The sequence below is a fragment of the Natrix helvetica genome (genome assembly GCF_964273705.1).
Source record: "Natrix helvetica genome assembly, chromosome: 3".
Lineage (NCBI taxonomy): Eukaryota > Metazoa > Chordata > Lepidosauria > Squamata > Natricidae > Natrix > Natrix helvetica.
In genome coordinates, this window is record NC_138549.1 from 141,818,561 (window position 1) to 141,831,015 (window position 12,455).

Sequence of the window (12,455 nt, forward strand, 5' to 3'; positions counted from 1 at the left end):
AAAGGCGAATGCCGAGGAGAAAGGCGGAGCCTCTGCAAGCTCGGAGGCGGGTCCCGGCGCCTTCCCCTCCTGCCTTTTACTTGATGCATGTTTCTCCAGTAGAGGGTTGCTTTTTTTTCTTCACGTTTGCGGGAGCGGGCGCCATATTTGAATATTGAATGTATATGATGGCCAGTCCGGAGCAAAGGAGGGAGGGACTGGAATCTGGGGCTGAAGTCAGGATAACGGGATGGGAAAGTGGTATTGCAGGCCATTTTTACAACCGGGAAGCCGTCTGTGGGAGCTGCTGCCTTCCTTGCAAGGACGGCTGTATGTCGGGAAAGGTGACCTCACCATGTAGGGGTCCGGTCACAGAGGGGTGCAGAGCAGACCACGCGTCGGACTCGGGAGCGTCTTTGACATCACGTCTGCTGCCCTTGGGATGAAACAACAACAACAACCCTGCAGGGACGAACTGCCGTAAGACCTGCGAAGGGGACGCCCTGCGGGTGAGAGGACAGGCGTCCGTCGTGGAAGGAGATGGCCGCTGAGGAAAGGAGGGAGGGCGAACAGGAGTAACCTTCCAAGGAGGCGTTCATGGGTCCTCCAAGCGGTTGAGGTGAAGTTCAAACATCGGGACGGAGAGCCGCTTTTCTGGAACATTATATATGCCCCCACGCTCTTTCTTTTTTACTATCCAAGGAAGCATTCATTCCTACAACTCTCTTATTTATCCATATCACAAACGTACCTTATGTGTGAAAATAGCCTTCACTTAAAAGATCCTTGTTTCTCCTTCTCTCCTCCCTCCTTCTTGTCCTCTTTTTAATACTTTAATTCCATAGTTTCCCACCTGTTGGGTTTCCCTGGCAGGGTCTTATCCAGGTCGGAGTAGGCATGACCCTACCTAGCTAAGAGAAGTTCAGCCTGAAATTGATGCCTACTTCTTGTTTCTTTGGTGTAAAATTCGAATTATACAGTCTATGGGCAAGAACGTTTTGTAAGCAGAAAGGCATCCTGCAAAGAGTTGCTAACTTACAATTGGTAGTAATAACGGAATTGAGAGACTCAGTATTTCTCAATTTGTATTGAACCATGGCACAGCAGCATCTTTTTTTCTTCTGTTACCTCTATATCCTCATAACAGTGGCTTGTCTTATGACTAGCCAATCAACACTGCAGTCTTAAATTATTTTTAATTGACCCAAATTAAAGTCTACAGACAGTAATGTGTATTACAGTACCTTTGTAATCCTTTATTTGTAGAAGAGAAGACTATAATTTCAGACTATATAAGCAGGATACGGATCAATAATAGAACATTTCATGTTTGTGTTTCTGTCAGTTGAAGAATGAGTCATTAATAAATACAGTTTAACAAGATAGGGCATTCATTTAATGTAATTATCAAGCAAAGCTTGTGGAATGTGTTAAGATCAGTGCAATCTTATCATTAAAAAAAACATTTTGCTTATTATTTGCCAATAGGCATGTAAAGAAGTAGATTCCTGGAAAATTGAGAATAACCTGCAGATAGCAGTATTTCAAATGCAGTTTGTTTTGGACTTTAATGTTTAAATTGATGTAGTAAGTGCTATCAAAAAGTAACAATTTTTGTTAGATCACTTTAGGCTGATGAAATCTTGCATATTAGTTTATTGATTTAAATTGGTCCAATAAAATATATATTTGCCTACTTATTTTAAATATGTAATTATTTAAATAATTTAGCTAATAGTGTGATCCTATACATATCTATTCAAAAGTAAGCATTATTTCTTCTATTAACTTTAGTCTTAGGGAAGAGTGTGTGTGTGTGTATGTGTGTATGTGTGTGTATATATATTTACAACATAATTTTAGGTTCACAATACCAATCTGTAGTTATTAAGTAAACACTCCAAAACACACCAGGTTCCAAGAGAGAAATTATTAAGAAACAAATAGCAACCCACTCCAGTATTCTGCCAAGAAAACCAAAAAGATACTCTCAGCCAGGATAAAGTTGACATGATGCTGAAATTCGATACTCCCCACCTCCAGTTTGGAAGATATCCAAAAAGCTATTGGGGGAGAAGACAGAGCAAGTATGAAAAGCACTAGTGCTTTTAATGTAGCAGGATTAAAGCTGAAAGAACATCCAGCCGCTGTTCTAGCCAGAGACAAAAGGGAACTTAAATACTCTACTGTTAATATATATGTATACCATTGGTATGTGGAATGTCAAATCCAGGAAATAAGACAAACCTGATGTGATCAAAGCAGAAATGTCAAGAGGAACATTAACATTCTGGATATCAGCAACTAAAATGGAATGGAATGAATCATGTCACATCAGAGATGCATCAGTTTTTCTGCAGACCAAGGAAATAGTATATCCATTATTACTAACAAAAGAATGCCAAAGTGTGTGCTTGGATACATCCCCCAAAATGGATAGATTGATCTCCGTTCAAATCCATTACAATATTACAGTTATGTGAGTCTATACTTCAACCACAGATTCAGAGTGAAACTGAATGTTCTATGATGACTTCTGATACAGTGTTGACACAACACCAACTATGTCACATTTATTATGGCCTGAATGCAAATATAGAATAGCATTTTGAATAATTAATAAGTTTGGCCTAGGTATCTGAAACTAGACAGTTGAAAGCTAAATAAAAATGATTATAGTATATAATAGTTAATCTCAGCAACATAAAAAAGATTTAAAGATGGAGAAGCTTTGGCACTGACTGCAGCTTGGATCGCAAACATCTTGCAAAATTATGGCTTAACTAAAGAAAACAAAGTCATGAAAGCAATAAGATACAACAGCAGGTTTTATATAGTTGTGCAGTGAAAATTACAGATTAAATAGATTGGATTAGATTAGATTTGATAAATAGAATACCTAAAAAGCACCAGACTGAATTTCGCGACATTAAAGTTCCCAATGTTTCCAAAATGTGAAAAGCAAAAGAGGGAAAAGGGATGCTCACTGATATCCTGAAAACGACTAAAGAAAGACAAAAAGCAAAAGACAACAGGCAGAAGAAATTTTTTTGAATTAAACACTGAATTTGAGAGAACAGCAAGACGAGAAAAGGAGATGTAAATAATTGCATAAAGATATAAGGATAACAATTGAATAGAAAAAGCAAGAGTTTTACAGATAGGACTTTAAATCATAAGGAGTGACACTCATGTTGATACCTACTCTAAAGACACTGAAGTAGTCCTTATGCAAAATAATAATTGTGGAAGACATGAAAATCTCAAAGATCAAATTGGAAATATTTAAAAATAGTCTGATATTCAAAGTGGTTTCTTTTTCAGAGGATAAACTTACATATGGAGCATCAGAAAATCAGTTAAACAAGAAAGAATGCTTTAGAAAATATAGGATTGTATTCTAATTTATTGCTTCTTAGAGAGATTAGCTTATATAGATAATATATCAAAATCCTTCTATATGGTATAAACATAAATAAACATAAACAACATAGTGCCATATATATTATAAACCTATATACGGTATTAACATAAATAGGATATTTCTATCTCTTAAAATATTTTTATTATTAATTGCTGATTCTGTTTACATATTAGGAACATTATAATTAAATTTATATATTGTGATACCTATGGCAAGTAAATTAATTATATGAGTTCATTACATCCAATCTATTGATTTATGTGAATAAATGAATAAAAATATAAATGGGACAACAGATACTAAAATTAATTATTTGCAATATTGAGATATGATTTTAGTATAGAAATACTGTCAAATACATTTTAAATTTCATTTTGATTTCTCATAAAATGTATATCATACTATATTTCTGTTTCAGATGCTATGTCCAGCAAATACCTGGCAGATTGTGACACAGAAAGTGAATGTGATTTTTATTCTGACTGTTTGGAACAAAGTGTTACATATAACAAAGGTAAAGATGCCAGACAACAAGGAAACACTTTGGCATTTTCACTGCTTTTTCTAAGTTACTACATCTATTGTTTTTAGCCAGGCTGTTTACATTTTTGTTGTAATGCTGACAAACGTTAACAATTGGAAAGCAAACGTTTCTGTATTTTTCCTTTATTTTTCCTAGATTTGACTGACTCTAGCACTGAAAATTACTTCTGTTTTGATTCATGCAGCTTGTTTGAAAAAGAAAAAGGGGGAAAGAAATTCCATGGCATAGTGCTTATATTGGAAAATAGCCAGGTGGATAGTACAAGTTTCTGCAAAGACAATCCTTTGTTGCAAGGAGAAAAAGTAGAGTGCACTAGTAAATTGCAAGAAGAATTATCACTGGAATCTATATTGTTTTACAAGTGTAAGAACTACAATACAAATGGCCAGTCACTGAAATCTTTTTCAAACAAAATAGTTCCATTCATATACAGTAGCTCTTATGGAGACCATTTATGTTTAAATGAAGCAATCCCTCAACTGATCTTTACTGAAAATTCCATTGAAGAACAAATCATTTATACAGTGAAAGAAGCATGCGCTTATGATAAACTCCATCAGAAGCAGTCATCAGATGGTAACCCTCTACCTTCAAAGCAAGACAAAGCAGTACAAGTTCCTTCGTCAGAAATAAAAATAGAGGACAATATTTGCTATAAAAGTTTCAAGCAATCACCATTATCTACTGCGAAAAATAAAGACCTGAAGAAATCTAAAAATTTCCACAGTTTTGAAAATCATTTAGTAAGTAGCCATTCAGAATACTCCTCAGAATATTCCTATCAATTTAACAACCAAGTTACTGAGCAGATCTGCTCACATTCCAGCTCAGAAGAGCCTATTTTTTTGACATTGGAAGCAACCCATGTATATCCAGTTGGTTCATTAGCAAGCAATTCTGAACTTTCAGATGTGAGTGAGGATAAAGATTCCCAGAGGCATGCTTTAGCTTTTCAGTTTAAAGACCCTGAACATAACCAACTGTTTAAGAATTTGCATTTTATAATAGTGCCACGAAAACAAGCCACACATTTTAAAAAGCAGGGAGAACTTTCTCAAATTCTAATTGATGAAGCCGATTACCTTCTAGGAACTCACTCAGATCCATCAGAATCTAGTTCTTCCAATGAATATTCTGATCAAGCCTTACCTACATCAAATCTTTGGTCCTCATATTCATGTTTCCCACCCTTCAAATATTCACAGGTGAATCAGTTACCTCCCTTTTTTCTTCGGTCATCACCCCAAAATCCAGTTAAATCTGCTTTTCAACAAAGAAAACCAAAAGTGTCCAAACCTGTAAAATCTGTTGTGTTTACCAAACAGAAAACATTGCAAAGAGACCAAAAATATAAAAGTAAGCCACCTAACTTCTCCAAATTTCATTCATTTAAAACATTAGACTTTGAACCTATAGACAAAAATAAAAGAGTAAAAGAACAATATTTGTCTTTAAATCAGACATCTAAATGCCATTGCAGCCCATTGCTTGACTTAACTGTTGATCTGCATTCTGAAGACAAAAATTCTGAAAAGTTTCTAACTCTTCACAGAAGTTCTCACAAACAAACTCGACTTGGCAAAGTCACTCATAGATTTTCCTCCTGTTATTTACGAAGTCCTAAAAACAGTTTTGAAAGGCTTCATTATATTTCTCCAATTAGAAAAAAAAATCATTTGAAGATGCAAAACATACTGAATTATTTTTTAGGCTGGACAGGCAGACAAAACAAAGTTGAAAAATATGAAGAGGATATTTCTCCCACTTCAAATATACGGGCAAATGAGACTTTTATTTCACATATGCCAATTGACAGAAGGAGCTCAAGTGTTCCACTTCATCCACATTCAAATAGTTATTCTGTTCCATTTCCTACAACATTGCCTTTTGTAGATGAGATGAGACACTCACAAATTCCTTCTTTGCAAAGAGAGAGGAGTCCTAGAGCATTGCATATTTTTCCAAATGAATGTAAGCATTCATCTCCCTGTGTGGAAACGGAGAGGAATCCTTGGAGTCCTGTGGAATCTTATGGTAAATGCAACACCTGCTGTTCCCCATGTTGTGCAAATTATAAAACACAACAGCTACCAAATAAAATAAATATGTGTAATAATAGAAGTATGGAAAAACTGAATTTTGGAACTAGTCATATAGCAGATGGAGGCTTGGTCCTGAAGAGGTTTTCAGCGTGCTCCTGTGGAACTATGTCGCAAAGTGGTTTGTTTCCTAACAATGATATTTCAGAGTCAAGTAGAAGGAAAACTAGACCAACCCCAGATAGTAATTGGAAAGCCAATAAGACTGCCTCAAACAGATGGAATTCAACTGCAGGAAACTTCAACACAGAGAAAGTGTGCTGTGGTTGTCACTGTGTCTCTCCAACATGTTCTTCGCACAAGCTATGCAAGCACGAAGTTCCAAGAAACCAGGTTACTGAAGTAGCATCTTTATTTGAAAATGGATTTCCCATAAGGAATTTGAAAGAGGATGTAGAAAAAAGTGAAACCATGAAAATAGGTGAAAGAAAAGTCAAATTTCATCTAGGTTCAGATGCTTTACAAGAGACTGACCTTTTAACCACACACATTTCATCACCAACTAATGAATGTCATCAAGTACCCCAAAAAATTGTTTATCAACCAGAATGTTCATGCTGCCAGACTGCTGTTAGAGAACACCTCAGCACATCAAAAGTGTCAAATTGTCCTGGTTCAGAAAACCATGTGTCAAAGAACTACCTCAACAGAGAGAGTATATTTCTAGTGGATCCTAATCGGCAAATTAAAAGCCAGTGTAGATGTTCCCATGAAATCTCTCTCTTCAAGCCCGAGCAAACTGATGTATATTCAAGAAACAGACCTGAGATTTCAAAGAGGAAGGATCCCAAACTTACCCAGGTTTGTAATTAGTCAAGTAAACACACGTGTGTACACACGTTTAATTTGACTTAATTTGGAATAATAATGGTGCAGTACAGTGGGTTTACTTAGGAATTCGCCCCCCCCCTTTTTTAAGTTAATACATAAACACTTGCGCTCATATTTGCGAACCAGTAGTGAAGGTAAGTTGATTTCACCCCTGGACCAGATGTAAATGGTAAAATGTTATTTGTTATCTTAAAGCTTTTCATACAGAAGATATACTATATTTTTTGTATAGCCAGAAAAGCTATAAAAGAAAAGTTTTTAATTAAATTGATAATAATGTAATATATATTTCCATTGCTTTTATATTAAATATCTGGATAATGTAGATTATATTTGTATAATAAAGTGCATTGTAGTCATGTTGTGTCTAAAAGTCACACTAAAAATACAGTATTTTTAAAATATGAAGTATAGTATTTTTAAATACCATATTTTAAAATAGCAAATATAGTATTTTTAGAGATTACTGAATAAACTAAGCTCTAGTTTTTGATACACTTTGCAAAATCATAAAGTAACTGTGCAGTTCAAAATGAAGCAAGTAATCTGTATTTTAAGGTCTTTCATTATTGACATGTTTTAATTTTTCTTAGGAGTCTTCAAAGTTTAATCATGGTTGGAAGAGACCTGAACAATGTAAATGCTGCCAAGAAAAAAATCAATACAGTCATATGCAGTAAGAAAAAGATGATTTAAAAATGATGTCAGGTTCTGATGTAAACATGAGGAAAAATTTCAAAAACAGTTCTGAAGTGTGAATTTTATTTCCCTCACAAACACTGGCATGAACTGACATCTATCAACAGGAAATTCAAAGTTGGGACTAACCGTCCAGTAACTGTCCCACTGTTTTAAACTGTTCCTTAGCTCCGCCCAGCCATCCACATGCACGTCCCACCTGCCATTCTTCCCTAAGCCAAGTCAGACATTAAGCAGGAGGCCAGCAGAGTTCCATTGTCAGCCACACTCAGTGAGCATACATGCAAGCGGCCACTTTTATTTCAACTGCTTAGCCACCCAACAGCTGTTAGATGTTGATGTCAGAGGTGGCACAGGTCTGGTGTGGACTCGGCGGTCTGATTGGTTTAGCTTCATGGTGGCCATGTTGTTCTCGGGTCCCCATATAAAAGGCAATCCCAACTTCTCTGTTCTCCGCTGGAATGGCAGCCCTGGGCCTCCATGCACACCAGGGCTGACAAATGAAATATTGGTAGATCTTGATATGAACTTCAGAGAAAACCCGTTGAAGTACCATAAAAAATAGAGGCGTAAACAGATATAATTTCACCGATGAATAATATACATTCCTCTGCAAAGTATAAAGGGTGAGAAGATAAAAGCTTCCTACAGAGATATGACCCATTACACTCAATTGAACTTATTTCTAAATAAATTATGCATCTTAATAATGTATACTAAATACAAAATGTCTATGATAAATTTCAGAGGGGTAGATAACATTGGCCTCTTACACCAAAAATAGTAAAAAGTATCCCAAACTAGCATATTAATAAGAGCTTACCTTTTCATAGACTAGATATCTCAAAATCAGGTATTTTGTGCTGTAAATCAAGCAATGGCAATTCACTTTAAAGCAGATTTGGTCATCATCATTACATATACAAATAGTCCTCACTTAATGACCATTCATACAAGTTATAACTGCTGTCAGGTTCAAGCAACCAAAACTACTCTGTGACTGGGTCTAAATAAATAGTTTATTGCTCATCAATAAAGAACAAGAATCTCACCAGATGCCCTTGAGAAACAGCAGACATAAGTCTAAGGGGTTTGACCTTAGAGGTGTCTTCCACCAACTCCCAAGTTGGAATGTCTCCTTATTCCTTCTAAATGATCCCTCTCTTTCAGCCAGTGATTCCACACCGAATGCTGAAGGAATGGTAGTCAAAGTTCTAACTGTTGCAACACTCCTGTATTCACAGCCAGGCCAGGAAGGAGGCAACAGAGTGATGCTTGTGGAGCAAGGAAGATGGCAGCATAGACAAAGAGAACCCTGTCTTGTGCTGCCAGCACAAGGAGTGATAGCTTGCAAACTGCAGAGTGCAAAATATAGCAAAATCGTAACTGCAAAGCATAATATAGATAGGAAGTAACCATGGACATGGAAATAAAACAAGATATAGTAGCATTCAGATGACAGTAAATACAAGACAAAAATTTACTTTTTGTCTTTATTTTCAATAGTTGGGAGCCCCTTATCTTCACCAGCTACAGATTATTCTGGCAAGCATATAGCATCTTTCCCAGCTACGTTTTCAAAGTATATATAATTACTTATCCTCTTAATTTCATATGTTTATATTTTGTTTGATTGTTATCAAAACTAAGAACACCAGCTCATCCATCCTGTTTTCCCAGGCAGGTGGATGTACTTAGTAAAGAACTTGAACTAGCCTTACAAACACACAAAAAAGGCCATTTTATATAGGAAAGTAAAAAAAAATGAAGTACACCATTTACACCACAATATTTGTTGCTGTCCTACTATTTATGTCTTGGTCTTCTGCTAGAATTTATTTCAGCAGATTTAGTTGAAAAAGAGAGATAGATCTCAACCCACATGGTGAAGAAAAAGACAGTAAAATTGGGGTTTTTTAAAGCCAAATATACAACATGTAATGTTGGACATACAGACACCTGAGATGTGATGCATCCTCCCCTCTTTCTCAAGCTTTTCTCCTACGATCCCCATTACAATTATCAATACTCCTGTAGACAGCTTATTATATACACTGTCAAGATTTTATTCCATGGGGGGGGGGGGGGAGAAATCTTGGATTTTTACAGGAGAGGGGAATTACCAAGGCTTCCTCTGACTTTTTCCTGTAACTTAGCCAAGCAGGGGGGCATGCCAAAGAATATATTTCACGATGAAAGTGCTGATTTGGTAAAGAAAGTTGAGCCTTTGTATCGGGGTTAACAGTTTACTGGGGATAAAAGACATAAAGAAAAAGAAATAGAGGTTATCCTCTAGTTACAACCAGTAGTGGGTTGCTAACCGGTTTACTACCGGTTCACTTGTGCTCGCTCGTGTGTGCTCATGTGCACACGCAATGCTGCGCATCCGGGCGAGTGGGTGGAGCCTCCCACCGCTGTCACTATCGGTTCGGTCGGACCAGGAGCAACCCACCTCTGGTTACAACCATTTCTTTAATAACTGAAGTTGGAATGGCAGTAAATAAAGGGATTTCTGACTGTTTTTCACACATGACTTGCAGCATTCCATGGTCATATGACCAAAAGTGCTTGACACCTGGCATGTACTTATGACCATTGCATTGTCCCAGGATCATGTGATCATCATTTGTAACCTTCCCAGTCAGCTTCTAACAAGCAAATTCATTGGGGCGGCACGTGTGGGGTGGGGTGGGGAGCTGGATTCATTTAACAACTCTGTAATTCAATTAATAACTGGCAAAAAAAGGTCTTAAGTGGGGCAAAACTCATTTAACTACTACCTTGGTTAGCAGTGGAAATTTTGAACTCAGTTACTCAATTAAATAGGATTTTCCTATTGGTTGTTCCTCCAGACAGGATTATATCCACATCAGTGGTGGGATTCACTTACCTTCCCTACTGGTTCACAAATGTGAGCAGTACATAAAGATGTACTGTTTATAGGAATCCTGCTATCTTAAAATCTCAAACCAATATAAAATCTCCAGATAATTCCAAAGTAAATTTTTAGCTTGGCTATATATTCCTTAAAGGACTAGTGAGTGAAAAACTCAGTGTCTCCAACAAAAGAGTCAACATGTTTGTAAGATTAACATTCTTTCATTAATTCATCAATCACTAAATGTGATTTTTTTTTGTAAACTCTGTGAAATAAATGTGTTTTCTATTTAAACAGCCACACGATGGCAGTATTTTATGGCAAGACATTTTTTACTGCAGAATGTAGTTTGCAGAAAACTATATTATTTGTTACTTAGAAGTTCAGGAAACCATTCAGATTTGCTGGAATATATATGAAAGTTTAACAATACAAGACTGGGAAAAAGTGACTGTTCTCTTATGCTTTGAAGGTCACATTTTCTTTCAGAAAGATGCCGCTTTTACAGTGGTCAGCCTTGACCATTTTCTTTATTCACATTAAATGTTATATCCTACATCTTAATGCATTTCTATGTTAGACTGAATTTTTAAAGCTTGGATTCATATACACAAAATAATCTTGTTTAAATACACTTGACAATTTATAAATTAGTTTTCTGTCAAATTATAAAATAGTCTGTGACTGGCACTTTAAAACCTCTGGATAGTTACATTTCTTTCTCATCCGGCTGTTAAAATGTATCACTTGATGAACCTTTACTGATAAGCAACTGAGCAAAGTGTCATTTCTCTGAAAATTGCCTGTTGGCTCTGTGTCTCAAAATAAAAACTTAAATCTAGAGTTGTCTATACAGCAGAGGCTGACTGATCAGATTTTAATATTTAGATGTATTTATAAAGAAAGCTGTTAGAGACATATTTTATGGACATAGTAATAAGATTAATATGTCATAACAGAATAAATAAGTTTATAATCTTTGGAAGAGCAAATGTACAGAAGTTCAAATCAAAACTAAAAAGCATGTTAATTATGGCAAAACTTGGGATTTAATGTTGGCAGAAATTGTGGCAGAAGTTGGGATGTAATATTCTAGTTCACTAATTTGAGAATAAAAATTCTATCTATTTAATTTTTCGCTTCCACTTGTTGGGGAAACATGGCCAAAGTTTTGAGAATGGGAAAAATGTATAAGCACAAGCATGTTCCAGCATATTAATGTACAGGAATTCTGCATAGGCACTTTTGTTCATAGCACAAGGAACTGCCCATCTAGAAACAATCTGCAACTTGCAGTTTATTAATTTTAAAAAAACTATTGATGGTTTTTCAACCATAACAAGAGGACAGTCTATATTAAAAGCATTTATATAAAGGGGGAGGGTTTGACATTTGTAGAAATAAGTAAATGAGATTTGATGATCTGCTATATTTAATCAGTTGCTTAGATCCTAAATCATAAAATTTGTGCACTGATGTCGCCAACTAATTAGTACCATATGTTTAAAAGAAAATACGAATTATTTTTTAATTAACCCTGAAATTATAAATTCATGGATGGCAAGAAAAATAATGGGAAAGGCATTTCCTGTTTTATATAAGATAGTATGTGCTGTGGAGTATGAAATCTTTAAATGCACATTTTTGCAGATTTTACTAATTAAATATGATTATTCAGTTGAAATTTTTCAGAAGCAGCAGCAATTTCCGTTTGAAACCTTTTTCTTGGAGCGAGATCACTTTATACCGATAATTCCTGTTAAATGGTACAGTTTCCCCCCTCCTTTTGTAAAGTACTAAAGTGTCTTTTTAAATCATTATTCTGTGCTTATAATTATATCACATAAGCCTTTGGAGTTTGAGATTCCTGAAAACATTATAAACATCACAGAACATATTGAAGTGTTCTATGTTCATAAACATTTCTGGACCTAGTGATAAAACTGCATTCATTTTGATTTAGTAGAAAACCCAATCCCCGATAGCAAAGCCTTTTAGAAA

The 12,455-nt window shown here is 35.7% G+C and overlaps 1 protein-coding gene across 2 annotated transcripts; it reads left to right on the plus strand.

Moving 5' to 3' along the window:
- Positions 1 to 58: 58 nt before the first annotated feature.
- Positions 59 to 9,440, plus strand: LOC309390028 (uncharacterized protein). Of its 2 annotated transcripts, none has more exons than XM_081949091.1 (4): positions 59 to 215; positions 3,822 to 3,917; positions 4,083 to 6,847; positions 7,471 to 9,440. In XM_081949091.1, exons 2-4 carry the CDS (start codon positions 3,827 to 3,829, stop codon positions 7,555 to 7,557), a joined length of 2,943 nt encoding a protein of 980 aa, XP_081805217.1. In that variant the 5' UTR covers positions 59 to 215; positions 3,822 to 3,826; the 3' UTR covers positions 7,558 to 9,440. The 2 variants fall into 2 exon arrangements, with proteins under 2 accessions (XP_081805217.1, XP_081805218.1); XM_081949092.1 differs by lacking the exon at positions 59 to 215 and adding an exon at positions 226 to 488.
- The last annotated feature ends 3,015 nt before the right edge of the window (positions 9,441 to 12,455 follow it).

Bases quoted from the DNA above. Each gene is read 5' to 3' on its own strand.
- LOC309390028 (XM_081949091.1), top strand. From the start codon at position 3,827: ATGTCCAGCAAATACCTGGCAGATTGTGACACAGAAAGTGAATGTGAT. The intron at 3,918-4,082 runs GTAAAGATGCCA...TATTTTTCCTAG, and splicing joins AAGTGTTACATATAACAAAG to ATTTGACTGACTCTAGCACT. The intron at 6,848-7,470 runs GTTTGTAATTAG...AATTTTTCTTAG, and splicing joins AGGATCCCAAACTTACCCAG to GAGTCTTCAAAGTTTAATCA.